General features: G+C 43.5%; 1 protein-coding gene across 1 annotated transcript; it reads right to left on the reverse strand.

Annotated features, from left to right (window-relative positions):
* Positions 1 to 3,591: 3,591 nt before the first annotated feature.
* Positions 3,592 to 18,772, reverse strand: LOC128103441 (acylcarnitine hydrolase-like). Its single transcript, XM_052727847.1, has 12 exons — positions 18,700 to 18,772; positions 9,605 to 9,809; positions 8,313 to 8,454; positions 7,583 to 7,716; positions 7,246 to 7,501; positions 6,716 to 6,814; positions 6,340 to 6,480; positions 6,141 to 6,221; positions 5,762 to 5,906; positions 5,127 to 5,264; positions 4,569 to 4,641; positions 3,592 to 4,130 (listed from the first exon to the last, which is right to left on the reverse strand). Exons 1-12 carry the CDS (start codon positions 18,770 to 18,772, stop codon positions 3,944 to 3,946), a joined length of 1,674 nt encoding a protein of 557 aa, XP_052583807.1. The 3' UTR covers positions 3,592 to 3,943.
* Positions 18,773 to 19,183: the final 411 nt, after the last annotated feature.

Raw genomic sequence — 19,183 nt, forward strand, 5'->3', positions numbered from 1 at the left:
ACCCTGATAAAAGAGAAAGTGGGAAGTAGCCTTGAACACAATGGCACAGGAGACTACTTCCTAAATATAACAGCAGTAGCACAGACACTGAGAGCAACAATTAATAAATGGGACATCCTGAAACTGAGAAGCTTATGTAAGGTAAAGGACACAGTCAATAAGACAAAACAGCAGCCTACAGAATGGGAAAAGATAATCACCAACCACACATCTGATAAAACACTAGAAATCAAAATATCAAATAATCCAATTTAAAAAAAGAGGTACAGAGCTAAATAGAGAATTCTCAACAGAAGAATCTCAAATGGCAGATAGGCATTTAAAGGAGTGCTTAACATACTTAGTCATCAGGGAAATGCAAATCAAAACAATCTGAGATACCATCTTACACCTGTCAGAATGGCTAAGATCAAAAACACTGATAACAGCTTATGATGTAGAGGATGTGGACAAGAGGAACACTCCTCCACTGTTGGTGGGAGAGCAAACTTGTACAGCCACTTTGGAAATTAGTATGGCAACTTTTCAGAAAATTGGAAATCAATCTGCCACAAGACCCAGTGATACCACTCTTGGGCATATACCCAAAGAATAATCAATCATACTACAAGGGCACGTGCTCAACTATGTTCATAGAAGCATTATTTATAATAGCCAGAAATTGGAAACAACCTAGATGCCCCTCAACTGAAGAGTGGATAAAGAAAATATGGTACATTTGCACAATGGAGTGCTACTCAGAAGTAAAAATTAATGACTTCTGTGGAGGCCCACAAAGGTTTCCTAGTGAGATCTGAGCTTGCTTTACTCAGCAGGGCTGCATTAGAGGATTGCTTGACTACATGTGTGGTTACCAGGTGTTTGGAAGGGTCTGCACTTGGCTGTGCTAGGGGGAGGTCTTTTGCTCCACCCCTTGGCATTCCTACAAAAGGCTCTTTAGAAGGGACAAAAGGGGCTAGTGGTAATTGATCCCAGCAATTCCTAAGCTATCCTGTGTTTCTATCTGTTTCTCTCCCCTCTATCCTTCTATCTAATATCTCTTATCCCTCACTCCTCAAAAGTGCCCTGGAGGAAAAGTGGGAATGGACCTCCCACAAAGAAATGGTAGGCCTCCCACAGACATCATGAAATTTGCAGGAAAATGGATGGAACAAGAAAAGGGCATCCTGAGTGAGGTAACCCAGACTCAGAAACACAAACATTGTATGTACCCACTCATAAGTGGATAGTAGATGTAAAGCAAAGGGTACCCAGACTACAACCCACAGCTCCAGAGAAGCTAGGTAACAACAAGGGCCCTAAGAAAGATGTATGAATCACTTTGGGAAGGGGAAATAGATGAGATCTCCATGAGTAAAATGGGGGTGATGGGGAGCAATATAGGGGATGGATGGGGGATGAGAAATTAAGGGAACAAGGTGGTCGAGCTGTGAGAAGGTTGGAGTGGGAGAGCAATGAAGGAGATTTCTGGACAGAGGGAGACATCATGGGGATAAGAAGAAACCTGGTGCTAGGAAAGTTCCCGGGAATCCAGGAGGATGACCCCAGCTTAGACTACTAGCAATAGTGGAGAGGGTGCTTGAGCTGGCCTACCCCAGTAATCAGATTGCTGAATACCTGGACTGTCATAGCTCCTTCATCCAGTAACTTGGAAGCAGATGCAGAGAGCCACAGCCAAGCACTAGGCTGAACTCCTGGAGTTCAGTCGAAGAGAGGGAAGAGGGATTATATGAACAAGGGGGTAGGAGGGTCAAGATCATGATGGCCAAATCTACAGAGACTACTGAACCAAGCTCATAGGAACTCACCAGCTTTAGACCAACAGCTGTGGAACCTGCATGGGACCAGACTAGCCCTCTGCATAAATAAGGTAGACAGTTGTGTAGTTTCTTCTGTTTGAGGGGCCCCTGGCACTGGGATCAGGATCCATCCCTGGTGTATGAGCTGGCTTTTTGAAGCCCGTTACCTATGGTGGGACACCTTGCATAGCCTTGATGCAGGGGGAGGAACTTGGTCCTGCCTCAACTGAATGTACCAGGCTTTGCTGACTCCCGATGGGAGGCCTTATACTTTTGGAAGAGGAGATAGGTTGTGGGTCGATGGAGGGAAGGCTGAAGGGGAGTGGGAGGAGGGATGAGAGGGGGACAGGTAGTTGGTCTGTAAAGTGAATTTTTAAAATTTCTTAAATGAAAAAGAAAGAAACTTTTAAAAAATCACCCAAGCTGGTCGGTGGTGGCGCAGGCCTTTAATTCCAGCACTTGGGAAGCACAGCCAGGCAGTGAGTTTGAGGCCAGTGTGGTCTACAGAGCAAGATCCAGGACAGGTACCAAAACTATACAGAGAAACCCTATCTTGGAAAAAAAAAAGTAAAATAAAATAAAACAAAATAAAAATAAAAAACACAAAAAAAGAAAAGAAAATTAATGAGCTAGAGGACCAAAGAGAATATGAGTTCCATAAGGAAGCAACAAATAGCTAGGAACAGAGAAAGGCCAAAGAGCCCTCTATGCAGTGATCAGGCAGACCATTTCTTCTGCTGAACAGATCACACCCTGCCTACACAACCCACAGTGAAACATCTTAACAGATCTGTGCTGTGATCATGCAAATAGGGTCTCACCACATCTGTAGAGCCCTTGGAATAAAAACAAACCTTGATGTGGGCAAACAGCAAGGAACTAAAGTGGTTCTTAGTGGTTCTTCTTGCCATACACACACACACACAAAACACACACACACACACACACACACACACACACACACACACACACACACTGTCCCAGGATCAAAGCACAAATGGACATGCCTAGACATGCTAATAACTTTAAAAATCAAAACGAAACAAAACACCTCCTTTCCCCATTAGAGCACAGAAATAAATAAGTGGATTGTTACACCATCAATCATAGGTGACAATCTATGGAGACAATAGCTACTCAGGTTTTCAATTGTTGGCAACATTGCTGGCTGATGGGAAGACCTTGGATGCTATATTCTGAAAGTTTTTGTGGCTCATACTTGTAAGTTACAGCCAGATGTCCAATGTCATGATTATAAGATTGGGTCCAATAGGCAGAGGACAGGTTAGTAACACCATTGTTTGTCTATTTTATCCAAGGAGGACACAGGGGGCAATCTTTGAGTCAGAGAGTTAGCCCTCTCCACATACCAAATCTAATATCATCTTAACCCTGAACTTCATGATCACCAACTCTGCAAACCAATTTCTGTTGTTTATAAGCCATACTATTTATGATACATACTTAAATACACAGTGATATATATATACTCATCTGTATAGTTATTATATATTTACATGAGTGTCCATATTTAGAACAAGTTACCCTTGCATTTCTGAGTTCACTAGACCCTCCCCTCAGTCTTGCTAGTAGTGGGGCCACACATCTGTCACAACACTCAGCTTGCAGCTTATTATGATTTTTTCATGGCATCTTGAATATACTAAGACACCAGTGCTGTTACTAATCAGGTTATAATCAACTCAAAGAGAATGGATTGGGACTTGCTGAGAGATGTGCACATGGTTTTAATACCCACCCATATGTGTCGTGTTCAAAACTGTCCAGAGCTTCTGATTCATTTGAAGAAATGTAGGATTTGGGAAAGAGGAGGAAGAGGGTTGGGAGAAGATGAGGTAAAGAAGAGAGGAAGAGATGCAGGTCCACTAGGACACAAAGCAATGTTGGCATCCGCTGGGGCTCACACAAACACACTGTCATGGGGAATTTATTGAATATGTGAAACAAGACAGGACCCAGACAAACAGGGTACCAATGACACACTTAAGTGTGAACTGAACAGATACATGAAGAGGGGATGCATGGACACATGAAGGATGGAGTCACCCCTCTCTTCTGAGTGTGCGGGCACCTCAGGTTGACTCCACTTCTACTCAGGGCACTCCACTATGGTGCATAACATGCTACAGCTCTGCGTGCTTGGTCTCAACATCCTTCAGCTGCTGGATCTTCTGGGGCAGAGTCTTGGTCCAGAATTGCATCCTGTTGGCCTTCAGAGCATAACCCACAGTAGTCTGGATGTCCAGCTGCAGGTACTGCTCATCCTGGGTAAACACAGGCCAGTGGGGCAGGTCCATGCTGTTGGGGTTCCTGTGGACACACCCCCATGTTAGGGTGCGGTGAGGATCACTATGAGTTATGCTGTGCCCAGACTTGATCCCCTACTTTGGGTCAATATGGTGCATGAAGCAAGCCAGAATTCAAGGACAAGGAAGGATGGTCTCATGATAAGGCAAAAAAGAAGTCCCGCTACTGTCACTCCATAAGGAGCAAGACCATCTGAGATGTTTTTCCTTTTTCTATAGCAGACTCATGTACCCAAAACTAGAGCAGTTTGGCCACACATGTCAAGTCACAAGTCACAGAGAGATGACTGTTGGCTGACACTCAGATGGGACAACTGTGTGAGAGAAACCTGCCCCTGAGGAATAACCTATCATGTGATAAAGCATCTATATATGCTCCTGAGGCTACCACAAACAGCAACAGGAGGAGGTCCTGGGAGATTCAAGGGGTGTATCTTCTCACCCATGTCTTGCAAAGTTGGCCCAGTACTTCATTATCTTCCTGCTCAGCAGCTCCTCCTCCTCGGTGAAGTCAACTGTAGTCATGAGGAAGACAGAGATCCAGGTCCCAGACACCCCATGCAGCTGCCACATCCACAATCCCAGCTACAACCTAACTCTGGTGCTCATGTTCCTCACCTGCCTAGATCCAAGGTCTTCCATTTTCCACCCACCCTTAATTGCCCCAGCCTCTAATGAACCCACCACCTCCACCCCAGCTTATTCTTAGACTAGAGGCCCTTTCTTTGCTCTGGCATAGTCACTTAATAAAACATCATGGCTTTAAGTGTCCCCCTTGGATGTCAGGCCTGACACCACCATCAGGGCAGGGATGGGACAGAAAGTAAAATCTGGACTGGAAAGGATTCAGATTACAGTCCTAGTATACCATTTGGGGTTACAAGATGGCTCAGAAAGGCTCTCCAAGAACCTCAGTTTTCTCACTTGGACAGTGAGCTCAGTCATCCCTCAGTTCTCATCTGGGTCCCCATCTTACTCATGGAGAAAAGGGAAGACTCACATTTGCTGCCCCAGAAGGAGGATCCAAAGACAAAGGAAATCTCATCATCATGGTCAGCCTTCACATGAGGTGGTCTTCCATCTTTGAAAAAGTTAGTTGGATGCTGAAACTCATAGAAATAGACAGGGGCAAGGGGACCTGGAAGTGTAGACACAGCATGACATAGTTGCCTCTTACCTGGACCAGTCCCATCTCAACATTTGTGTGAGATACCGTGACCTAAAGTTGTTACAATGGCTGGGAGTTTAGGGGAGTGTGGACTCCAAGACTGAAAAATGAGCCTTTGGAAAGCCCTTGGATAAATCATGACCTAGAGTCATTTGAGGAAGTTCTAGCACATCATTACATCACTTTCTTCATTTGTGTCTGGAGGAGTTATGCTCTTATATTAGACATGAGGATTTACTAAAGTAAGAGTCCTCTGAAGCCTGGAACCACAGAAAAATACATAGGTGGGAACCTGGACACCAGAGAGCTGTCCTTGGACCCACAGCTCTGAGACATCTCCTTGGAATCAGGCCTCTTTTTCTTTGTGACACTACAGGAAATTAATCATGTGGCATTATGCATATGAAGCAAGTGTTCTACCACTAGCTAGAGTCCCAACCCAGAGGCATATTCATAGATGTATTCACTCTGAGCATGGGCTACTTGCAAGGCAGGGGCCACAAACATGAAGTCTTCCATCATCTCCTTAAACTGTGCTAGGAGAATCTCAGGGTCTTCAGTGTCTCCCAAATACTCCTCTACCAGAATGTCAGCAACACCAGGAGGCATCATCTAGGTCAGAGGGATCCAGAAAAGATGTGTTAGGAAAACTTCAACACCAGGAATCAGTATCCTCAGGTGAAGAGAGGAGTCTGAGATGGGAGAAGGTAATGGAGCAAAGGACAAAACTGAGGGTGACACTACCACAAAACAGAAACATACTGTATTCTTTGCTCAGGTGGCTATTGGCAATGGCAGATAACTAGAAGCTCCCTTTTCATTGGCCCACAATATTAAGAGTCTTACCAGTTGTGCTGGTGTGCTCTGTAGAACAGCCTGAATGGTCTCTCTGTCCACTTTTTCCCCAGTATCAATGTGGAACAGGTACTAAGAGGCGGATGGAAAGGTTCAAGTTGATTTTCAAATACGATATAGTTGGAGCTATGGAGCTCTGAGCACCCTCTCCCATCCAATCAGTTAATCAAAGAGTTGTATCTGGACTCACCATTGGGATGCCCCAGCCAAACTCATCATTGTTGACACCTATGATGCTGGGGACAGGTCGAAAATCAGCAGAGACCAGAAGCTCCTCAGGATGCCTGGGAAAGAACACCCCATCCACCACAGCAGGCATGATCTTGAAGACCTGAAGGGCATTCAAGGTGAACGATCAAGTTCAGGGCCCAGATATTTTCTAATGTCAAAAAATCTCATAATATTCATACACATCCCTGGTTTAGTTGAACTTGTAACTATTTTGCATTGACAGTTACAAGGGTATCAAGTCATGCACATCAGCTACATTGTCGCTGAGTAGAAAGAACTTTCTGTTTCACTCCCTATAAGACCCCTTCCAAGACACTATCACCATGCAATCAAACCTTAGTGATATCCAGAATCTCCTCTTCACTCTTGCCTCTCAGACAGCCCACCATGGACTCTGAGTCCATCTGATTACATCCAGAGAGGTTGGCCACCATCTGTACAGATTACAAGCAGGAACCTGTTCATCATTCCAGGCAGGGAAAGAAGTTTTCCTAATATTCCTAGTTAGTGTGGATTCCCCACAAATCACAGTGGGTAAACTATGTGGATTGCAGCAGAAATGCAATTGTTCCCACATCCCCAGTGTCAATATGAGATAGACAAGGGAACTAATGCATCTGCTGCAATGCTTCTGAACACAATGTGAGCTACTAGGCAGAACTGCTTTGGGCAGAGAAAATATTCAGCTTACATGAGACAGAGGTGTATGCATTCTAACCCTTGAAGCCTTCAGCAAGGAAGAAGGAAAAAGAAAGTCCTAGGTAACCCTATGATATTACTGCATTCAGAGAGCAGACAGAACCAGGAGTTCTGAGAGTGAGGGCTTGGACAGAGGACTAGGATGTGGAGAACTGAGGGAACTCACTGTGTAGACCACCTCAGACTGAGAGACGAAACCAGGCATCGTGGCCACTCCACTCTCCATAATGGCTCCATGGAAGAGTCCTTTGGACATTGGGGACACAACAAGTGAAGACACACTTGTGCCTCCTGCTGACTCGCCAAAAATAGTGACCCGGTCAGGGTTGCCTCCAAAGTGGGCGATGTTCTGCTGGACCCAGCGCAGGGCGGCCACTTGGTCCAGGTAGCCCCAGTTGCCTCTGGCATGCTCATCTCCAGTGCTGTGAAGTGGCAGGGGAAGGAATCACAGGGCTGTCCTGTTTTTGCCCAGCTCCCAATTCCCTGCCTTGCCCTTGGCTCACCTGAAGTAACCCAAGACACCCAGGCGGTACTGAATGGTGACCACCACGATGTCCTCAATGGCTGCTAGCTTCGATCCATCGTACACAGAAGCCAAGCCCAAAGCGAGTCCACCACCATGGATCCATACCATCACCTGGTAAAAAATAAAGTAAGAGATCATTCCCCTTACCCAACTCAAGTGCCACCTGTCATCTAGAATATCCATTGCTTTGTCTCAAAAGCTGCCCACATAGACAGTTCCCAGCTGTCATCATCTGTTAAAGGATCCAAGTTTCATCAGGAAGAAAAGCCTCTCAACCATTATTTTGTCTCATGTACCAAAGTCTGTCTCCAATACTCCAGGAGACCCTCAGAAAAGGAAAGACATGTGTCCTTCATGATCACATATGGAAATAAAACAAATGCCCTCCAATCTTTTGGCCAAGCAGATGAGTCAATTTTATGACTTGCTTTGGGCATGATACAAACCTCATCTCTGGGAAATCTGACTGGGCTTTTTGGGCACAAGCCCTGAATTCATTAAGATAAAGACTCTGACTTCTCAGTGCTTCCAGGGATTTCTGTGCCTAAGCCCATGAATTAACTGCCTATGGTGGGCAAGAAGGCATTCTTGGACACAATATCAGGCAGGATCTATACTGAAGCAAGATCCAGAATGATCTTAGCCCTTCCATATTCCTTCAGAAGGAATGTCCTTCCACCCCTAGTTGTCCATGGCCTAATACTCACAGGTATGTTGGAGCCCTCAGAAGCATGAACAGGTGAGTAGATGTTGAGGTACAGGCAGTCTTCAGACATAGAAAGAAGAGGTGGGGAGCCTTTGAACATGGTCTTGGCTACTGAATTCATTACAGTGATATTCTGTAGACACCTGTCAACAATGGTAAATGGTTAACTATTCCAAGGACTGAACTGGCTCAAATTGGTTAAAGTCAGAAACCGGATAGATTTGCTCCTAGAAAGCTACATGCTGCAAATATGAGATCATTTTCTAAAGTCCCTCTTGGGGATAGAGTGATAGTTCAGTGGTCACTAGCCCTGGCTGCTCTTCCTGAGGACCTGGGTTAGATCCCCAGCATCCACATAACAACTGACAACCCCTATAACTCCAGTCAAAGGGGGATCTAAGGACAATGAATGCACATTGAGCACAGACATACATGCATTAAAACACCCAAATACACAAAATAATAAATAAATAAAATAAAGTCACTCCTCCACAGATAAAAGTCTCAGGCTTCAGGAAAGCTGTGATAGAGCCCAGATCTCCATATATAGATTTAGATGGTCTTAGATCCTACTTATTGGAAAGTCAGGAAATAGAGAGTCCTAGGAAACCTCAAGGCAGCCTTTGACCATGGGTTTTGATATTTTTACCATTTCTCCCTATTCCCAATAAGGCCTGAAACAGGTGAGTTGACCCTACAGTGCTATTACATAAATGGGTATGAATTAGTTTCCCACAAGGTAGTAAGACCTCCTTCATCTAAAGTCTCCATTTTCAGGGTTCCTCATCTCTCCCACAGGCCTCTCATGGTCAGCACATGCACTTGTTCTTGTCAAACGACATCTGCTTATATGGGTTGGCACAGTGACGGTGGAGGGTACTGTCCTTTGGGGACCACTGCTTCACTATTTAGGATTCTTCAGTCTCTGCTATAAAACTCAGGAGTTCTTCTGGTTAAGTGATGGAGCCTGATCTTCTCCCAGAGATATTTCCCCTAGTGTCAGAGACACAGGACATAGCTTGACTCTCAAGACAAATGTGCCTGTGCTCCCATCTGCAGTACTCAAGGCTAGCTCCTTGAGGGTTTCATGCACTGAACCTTGAGCCTGGAACTGGCTGTTCCATTCAGAATCTGAGCAGGGCCTTGGGAAAATATAAGTGGGAACCCCCCTACTCCATGAAGAAGGGGAACTGGATGTGGGATTGAGAAGTTGGAACCACTGCAGCTGGGACATCCCTCACAACACTAGCCCACTCCCAGGCCTGAAGTCTACTGGGCCCCAGAAGAGCTTACATGGCAGGATGGGAAGTTCCATCCCTCACACCACTCCATGGTTCAGGGGGCTCAGGAGGAGCAAACCGCAGAGGTCCTACAGGTGGCTTGGCAAAGGGAATTCCCAGGAAGGTGTGGACTCCCATGTTGATATCCTCCAAGTGGACAAGGCTACCCTGCACCTGTCCAGTGTGTGTGTTCCTGATGGGCCTGGATGAGTCCTGGCCTGTAAATAAAGAGGTGACAGCTCAGTTAGTCTGTCCAATAGGCCACTTTTGTTGCTCTGTCCTTTCTATCCTCTGCTCAGCCACATCAAAACACCCTGGACTGAAAACACAGGATTTACATGTTTCCTACCTCTTACAGTCTTCACTGAGGTACCTCCAGGTCTAGTCCATTCACCAGACTCAACTAGGCACCATGGGACTCAAGGACATCATTCAGCCCTATGAGCTTCCTGCCCTGAGCCATATATGTGGCAATGACACAGTGTCCTCTGCATCAACTGTATGTGAGCCAGTAGAGGGTCTATTCGGTCACACTGAACATTATCCCATGTAGCCTAGCTGCATGCACAATGTTTCATCCTCACAGAAAAGCTCTCTGTAAAGTTCACATGAAATCTGGTAAACTGTCCTTCCCACCAGAGGCTGTAAGCCATAACCCAGAGCGGGGACAGAGTTTATGACCAACAGGTAAAATTAAACACAGATGAAGAAATTTCATTTTCTTTCCTTTGTTTGTTTGCTTGTTTGTTTTTTATTTTCTTGACACAAGTTCTTGCTAGGTAGCACAGACTGGATCTGCAGTTGGAGATCCTCCTGTCTCAATTTCCTGGGTGCTAAATTTGCAGCTGATTGGCTACACCCAAATCATACATCTCTTCTTGTGCAATCCTTGCACTATATGTTAGACTCTGTTATTTGCTGTTCCTGTGGTGAGCCAGGCCTGGGAGGTATAGAGGGGATGGGACACAAATCTTTTTCATTTTATTATTCTCAGTGATTCTGAGCCCAGACATTCAAACAAACATCAGCCATGGAGACAGAGCCCGCCAGAGCCCACCAGAGCCCGCCAGCACCCGATTGGACTAAGAGGTGAGTCTTTATGCTCAAACCTAAACACCCCAGCCACTAGGCTTTGGGACTAGGGACACAACCCTGCACCCCCATTCCACCATCTATTTCAGTCCCAGTTTCAAACCAGTCAGCAGGCAGACCTCCTGCAGACAGGTGAGACTACCACCATCTTCCACAAGACCCTGTAACCTACAATCCCCATCTCCTCCAAATCCCATTCACCCACTGAGACTGCAACTGTTCCCTGAGATAGAGCCTGCCAGTGCCCGACTGGACTAAGAGGTGAGTCTTTCTCTAGGTTGGGCCCAGGGGCCCACCAGCCATTGCAGTTCCAGTCTCAGGCCAATAGGCAGGCATCCTACAGACATGTTGGACTATGACCGTCGCCCACCAGACCCTGTAACCCACAAGCCCAACCCCTCCCAAACATACCTACCCTCCCAGACTGCAGGTACTCCCTGAGACAGAACCCACCAGTGCCAATTGGACTAAGAGCTGCTCCCTGTGACAAAAAGTCCATCAGCACTGCTTAGACCAGGAGTCCCAACTAGACCAAGAGCTCCCACTGGACCAAGTGTATCGATCAGACCAAGAAAGGCTCCCTCAGACACAGACACCACTTGCACCAAGTGGAGAAAGAGATGGGTAGACGCCAGTGCAAAAATACAGTCAACAACATAAAAACCAATATGGCTCCATCAGAACCTACATCAGCAAGACCTGAACATCCCAACACAGAAGAAACAGAAAAAAAATCGACCTTAAAAATGACTTTAAGAAGATGATAGAGATCTTTAAAGAGGAAATGAAAAATTTCCTTAAAGATATCGAGGAAAAGTCAAACAAAAAAATTGGAAAAAATCAATAAATCCCTTAAAGAAAGCCAAGAAAAATCAATTAAACAGGTGAGGGAAACAGTTCAAGAATTGAAAACTGAAATTGAGACAATAAAGAAGACACAAACTGAGGGAATGCTTGAAATGGAAAATCTGAGTAAATGAACAGGAACTACAGATGCAAGCATAACCAACAGAATGCAAGAGATGGAAGAGCAGATCTCTGGTGTTGAAGATACGATAGAGGAAATAGATTCATCAGTCAAAGAAAACACAAAAGCCAACAAAGTCATAACACAAAATATCCAGGAAATTTGGGACACCATGAAAAGACCAAACCTAAAAATAATAGGGATAGAAGAAGGAGAAGAATACTAACTTAAAGGCACAGAAAATATATTCAACAAAATCATAGAAGAAAACTTTCCCAACCTAAAGAAGGAAATGCCTATAAAGATACAAGAAGCTTACAGAACACCAAATAGAATGGATCAAAAATAAATAAAAAGTCCCCTCTCCACATAATAATCAAACCATTAAACATAGAGAATAAAGAAAAAGTATTAAGAACTGCAAAGGAAAAAGGCCAAGAAACATATAAAGGAGGCCTATAAGAATAACACCCGACTTCTCAGTGGAGACTCTAAAAGTCAGAAGGTCCTGGACAGATGTTATGCAGACACTAAGAGACCATGGATGCCAACCCAGACTATTATACCCAACAAAACTCTCATTCACCATAGACGGAGTAAACAAAATATTTCATGATAAAAACCAGATTTAAACAATATCTTTCCACAGATCCAGTCCTAAAGAAAGCACTAGAAGGACAAATCCAACCTAAGGAAGTTAGATACACTCACGAAAACACAAACACCAAAGAATGTAAACATACAACACTACCACCAAAAAATAACAGGAACTAACAATCACTGGCCATTAATATCCATTAATATCAATGGTCTCAATTCACCTATAAAAAGACACAGCCTAACAGAATGGATATGAAAAGAAGATTCATCCTTCTGCTGCATACAAGAAACATACCTCAACTTCAAAGACAGACACTGCCTCAGAGTAAAAGACTGGAAAAAGATTTTCTAATCAAATGGACTTAAGAAGCAAGCTGGTGTAGCTATCCTAATATCTAATAAAATAGGCCTCAAACTAAAATCAATCAAAAGAGGTAACGAACAACATTACATATTTATCACAGGGAAAATCCAAAATGATGAAGGCTTATTCTGAATATTTATGCCTCAAATACAAGGGCACCCACATTTGTAAAAGAAACATTACTAAAGCTTAAATTGCACATCAAACCCCATACACCAGTAGTGGGAGACTTCAACACCCCAATCTCACCAATGGACAGGTCTGCCAGACAGAAACTTAACAGAGAAATAAGAGAAATAACAGACAATATAATGCAAAAGGATTTAACAGATTTCTACAAAATATTCCACCCTAACACAAAAGAATATACCTTCTTCTCAGCACACCATGGAACCTTCTCCAAAATTGACCACATGCTTGGTCACAAAGCAAATCTCAACAAATACAAAAAAATTGGAATAACCTCATGTATCTTATCTGACCACCATGGCTTAAAGTTAGATTTCAACAACAACACAAATTACAGAAAGCCTACAAACTCATGGAAACCTAATAATGCCCAACTGAATCACCAATGGGTCAAGAAAGAAATAAAAAAAGAAATTAAAGATTTCCTAGAATTCAATGAAAACAAATTTACAACACACCCAAACTTATGGGACACTATGAAATCAGTACTAAGAGGAAAATTCATAGCACTAAAAGCCCACATAAAGAAGTTGGAGAAATCTCACACTAGCAACTTAACATCACGTCTGAAAGCTCTAGAACAAAAAGAAGCAAACTCACCAGGAGAAATAGATGCCAGGAAATAATCAAATTGAGGGCTGAAATCAATGAAATAGAAACAAAGAGAACAATACAAAGAATCCAAGAAACAAAGAGTTGGTTCTTTGAGAAAATCAATGAGATAGACAAGCCCTTATCCAAACTAACCAAAAAGCAGAGAGAGAGAGCATCCAAATTAACAAAATCAGAAATGAAAAGGGAGACATAACAACAGACAATAAGGAAATCCAGAGAATCATCAGGTCATTCTTCAAAAATCTGTACTCCACAAAATTGGAAAATGTGAAAGAAATGGATGATTTTCTGGATAGGTGCCCCATACCAAAGTTAAATCAAGACCAGATAAACTATTTAAATCAACCAATAACCACTAAGGAAATAGAAATGGTCATTGAAAATCTCCTAACCAAAAAAAGCCCAGAACTAGATGGTTTCAGCCCAGAATTCTACAAGATTTTCAAAGAAGAACTAATTCCAATAATCTTCAAATTGTTCCACACAATAGAAACAGAAGGAATATTACCAAATTCTTTATGAGACTACAGTTACCCTGATACCCAAGCCACACAAAGATGCAACAAAGAAAGAAAATTACAGACCAATCTCCCTCATAAATATTTATACAAAAATACTAAATAAAATATTGGCTAATAGAATCCAGGAACACATCAAAACAATTATCCACCATGACCAAGTAGGCTTCATCCCAGGGATACAAGGATGGTTCAACATACAAAAATTTGTCAATGTAATACACCAAATAAAAAAAACTGAAAAAAAAAACACATGATCATCTCATTAGATGTGGAAAAAACCTTTGACAAAATCCAACACCCCTTCATGATAAAGGTTCTAGAGAAATCAGAAATGCAAGGTACGTACCGAAATATAATAAAGGCAATTTACAACAAGCCGACAGCCAACATCAAATTAAATGGGGAGAAACTCAAAGTGATTCCACTAAAATCAGGAACAAGACAAGGCTGTCCACTCTCCCTATATTTATTCAACATAGTACTTGAAGTCCTAGCTAGAGCAATAAGACAACAAAAGGAGATACAAATTGGAAAGGAAGAAGTCAAACCTTCCCTATTTGCAGACTATATGATAGCATACATAAGTGACCCCAAAAATTCTACCAGAGAACTCCTAGAGCTGATAAACTCCTTCAGTAAGGTGGCAGGATACAAGATTAAATCAAAAAAATCAGTAGGCCACCTATGTACAAATGATAAATGGGCTGAGAAAGAAATCAGAGAAACATCACCCTTTACAATAGCCACAAATAATATGAAATACCTTGGGATAACTCTAACTAAGCAAGTGAAAGACCTGTATGACAAAAACTTTAAGTCTCTGAAGGAAGAAATCAAAGGAGATATCAGAAAATGGAAAGATCTCTCATGCTCATGGATAGGTAGAATTAACATAGTAAAAATGACAATCTTACCAAAAGCAATCTATATATTCAATGCAATCTCCATCAAAATCCCAGTACAATTCTTCACAAACTTGCAAAGAACAATATTTAACTTTATATGGAAAAAAAACAAGGATAGCTAAAAGAATACTGTATAATAAAGCAACCTCTAGAGGCATCACGATCCCTGACCTCAAGCTCTACTATAGAGCTATAGTAATAAAAACTGACACGTGGACCAATGGAATCGAATTGAAGACCCTGATATTAATCCACACACCTGTGTACATCTGATTTTCGACAAAGAAGCTAAAACTGTACCATAGAAAAAAGAAAGCTGTAGCATGAATCTTAAAATGTTCTTATTAATAAGATCAAATGTGAGCCAGGTATTGGGGTGAATGCTGGAAGATCAGAGAAGCAGAACAAGCCACAGCTTCCTCACCTCACCAATTCCTCAGCTGATACTGTTTCTTCAGACTGGAAGCTTCTCAGTCCTCATCCAGAATGAATCTCAGCTGAACTGCTACTCACAGCCTGAAATCTTAACCAAATAGTTCCTGGTTTTCACACCTTATATACCTTTCTGCTTTCTGCCATCACTCCCTGGGATTAAAGGCTCACATTCTGGGATTAAAGTTTGTAAGGGTGCATAATATTTTGGGGAACACAATACCACCACAGAAAGCATCTTCAACAAATAGTGCTGGCATAACTGGATGTCAACCTGCAGAAGATTGCAAATAGATCCCTATCTGTCGCAATGCACAAAACTCAAGTCCAAGTGGATCAAAGACCTCAACATAAATCCAATTACACTGAACTTGACAGAAGAGAAAGTAGGAAGCACTCTTGAATGCATTGGCACAGGAGACCATTTACTAAATATAACACCAGTAGCACAGACACCAGAGAGCAACAATTAATAAATGGGACCGCCTGAAACTGAGAAGCTTTTGTAAAGCAAAGGACATGATCAATAAGACAAAATGACAGCTTATAGAATGAGAAAAGATCTTCACCAACCCAACATCTGACAGAGGGCTGATCTCCAAAATATATAAAGAACTCAAGAAACTAGACATCAAAATACTGAACAATCCAATTTTTTTTTAAAAAAAGGGGGGGCTACAGAGCTTAACAGAGAATTCTCAACAGAAGAATCTCAAATGGCAGAAAGACATTTAAGAAATTACTCAACATCCTTAGTCATCAGGGAAATGCAAATCAAAATGATTCTGAGATACCATCTTACACCTGTCAAAATGGCTAAGATCAAAAACACTGAAGAAAGCTTATGTTGGAGAGGATGTGGAGGAAGGGGAACACTTCTACACTGTTGGTGGGAATGCAAACTTGTAATGCCACTCTGGAAATCAGCATGGAAGTTTCTCAGAAAATTGGGAATCAGTTTTCCTCAAGACCCTGCTATACCATTCTTGGCCATATACCCAAGGAATACTGAATCTTACCACAAGGACACATGCTCAACTATGTTCATAGCAGTATTATTCATAATACCCAGAACCTGGAAACAACCTAGATGCCCCTCAACTGAAGAATGGATAAAGAAAATGTGGTACATATACACAATAGAGTACTACTCAACAGTAAAAAAAAAACAATGATTTCATGAAATTTGCAGGCAAATGGATGAACTAGAAAATATCATCCTAAGTGAGGTAACCCAGACTTAGAAGGAGAGACATAGTATGTATCACTCATAAGTGGATACTAGATGTAAGGCAAAGGATAATAGACTACAACCCACAGCTCCAGAGAAGCTAGCTAACAAGGAGGGACCCTAAGACAGACACATAGATGACCCAGTGAAGAAGAAATAGATGAGATCTACATGAGCAAACTGGGAGTGAGGACAGGTGGTAATGAAGGACAAAGAATGGGGGATGAGAACATAGGAAATTGGAGGTTTGAGCTGGAACAGAGACAGAGTGGGAGAGCAAGGAAAGAGATACCATGATCAACTGAAGACATCCTGGGAATAAGAAGAGGCATGGTGCTTGGGAAACACTCAAGAATCCACAAGGATGACCTCACCTTGGACTACTGGCAAAGGTCGAGAGGGTGCCGGAATGTCTACTAAGGTGACCGGTCTAGTGAATACCCTGTCATCAAAGAGCCTTCATCTAGTGAGTGCTGGAAGCAGATGCAGAGATCCAAAGCTGGGCACCAGGCTGAGCTCCTGGAATCCAATCAATGAGAGAGAAGAGGGATTCTGTAGCAGGGGACATCAAGATCATGATGAGTAAACATGCAGAAAGGACCAGGCACACTAGTGGAAACCCACAAACTGTGGACTAAATGCTGTGGCTTCCCCCATAGGACTAGATTAGGCCCTCTGGAAATGGGAGACAGTTGTTTTGTTGAACTGTTTGCAGGGCTCCACCAGAAGGGGGATCAGGATCCATTCCTGGTGCATGGGCTAGCTTTTTGGAGCCCAGTGCCTAGGGTGTGACACCTTACACAGCCTTGGTGCAGGGGGTAAAGGCTTGGACCTTGCCCCGCCTGCAGGGCTTCAACGGGTTCACGACCACCCTAAGGACGGAATGATAGAGACAGGAGATACAAGGAAACACACCAAGTCTAGATTCTGATCAAGGTGCAACTTTATTTTTCTCCAAGAGGGTTTATATAGTTTCTGCAGGGTCGGGGGAGCAAGAAGCTGTCATCTGCATAAGGTGGGGCAAGCTATCAGGATGTTTGTATAGGATGTTTACAGGGTGAAAAGGTCAAGGGCTCTGCCTCAATGTCCTGTTGCTAGGCAACCTGACTGTAAGATGATCTAGTTCCCTGTCTTATGGGGGTCTGTACTTTTCCACTAACTAGAGATTCTATCTTTGTCCCTGACAGGACCTGCCTCAGCTGAGTGGGCCAGGCTGTGCTGACTCCCCATGGGAGACCTTGATTTGGAAAATGTGGGGATGAGGGTGAGTAGGGAGAAAAGCTGGGGGTGGGAAGAGGGAAGAGGGGGGATCTGTGGTTGGTATGTAAAGTGAATAGAAAAATTCTTAATAAAAAATGAAAAAAAATAAAATAAAATAACAGCCCTGAGTGAATCTGGCAGAATCTCCTGTCGAGAAGGTGCTGGTGATCTCTCAGATCCCTGGAAACAAGAGGGAAGAGTCCCAGCCCAAGGGGAGTGCAGTCTTCTTAGTGGGGAGGCCTGACTAGAGGTCACCAGAGATGACACTAGGAGGCGCTGTGGTAAGGGACACCTAGGGCTGCACACACATACTGAGCACAGTGCCCTCAGACTCAGCTCTGATAAGGACCTGAAAATTGTACACACCCACAGCACATGCTAGTTGCCCCAGAAAGCAAGCCTAGATAAGGAGCATGGAGAAGGGAACCCAGAGATTCTAGGTAGGTACAACTATAGGTTGTAGGAATGGAACTGTTTGTATACCTTAGTGGCAGCCAGTACCTTCTGCAGGGTCTTTACGGAGTGCCATGGCACTTCTCCATTCTGAGAGTGACACATGAGGACTCTTCAGCAGCATGAAGTTATGCTGTTATTATCCAAGTCAGTAGCAGCTACAGTTTCAGACACACAGAGAGGAAATGTCCCCTCTGCTCCTCTATCCCTTGACATTTATATCCAACACAACTGAGAGCCCATCATGCTGGGGTAGCTTCTCAGTATTGGAGGTCCTCTGGCCTCCTAGACCCCCTGTTTGGTAGAGGGGCAAGACTCTGGGCTTTTGTAGGGAATTAGGAGATTCACATTTCCCACACTGCCATCTCCACCGGCTCCTTCCTCCCTGGTACTTTTACTCCTGCAATCTCAGCCAACAACTCTCATCAAGTTTTGGCAGCTTGGAAATGGGTCCCCCATTCCTCCCTAGGTAGTCTTACCCTGCACAGTGAAGAGAAGCAGAAGCCCACAGGTCAGAGAATTCAGCCATCTAGAAAGTCTGTCTGAAGGCATGCTTAGCTCCCAGTCCTGAGTCTGTGCTGCTGTGTGAGATCAACCTCCTATTAATGTCACAAATATATTAACTTGCCCAGGCAGGAACTTTGAACGAAAGGAGAGGAGGCAGACTGGGGGCAGAGGGCGGGGTAGTCCAGGCCAAGATCCTTGAACTCTACAGGCTGGGCTGCATGGTGGAAACCAATGAGCAGCAAGTGAGGCAAAGCTGCCTCCCATTCCTGCTCTTCCTTTAGTCCCCTTGGGAGACACAGCAGGGACTCTGAAGCCCTCTCTCCAAATCTGGAGTCGCCATTTTCAGACTTATAAAGCAGTCACAGGACTCTTAAAGTATTGGTGTAGAGAGGATGAAGAAGAAAGCAATAACTAGAGAAGCTTTTTTTGCAGAGATGCATACTCAGTATGTCACAG

The sequence above is a fragment of the Peromyscus californicus genome, unplaced genomic scaffold, assembly GCF_007827085.1.
Source record: "Peromyscus californicus insignis strain IS unplaced genomic scaffold, ASM782708v3 Scaffold_8__1_contigs__length_139910024, whole genome shotgun sequence".
NCBI lineage: Eukaryota > Metazoa > Chordata > Mammalia > Rodentia > Cricetidae > Peromyscus > Peromyscus californicus.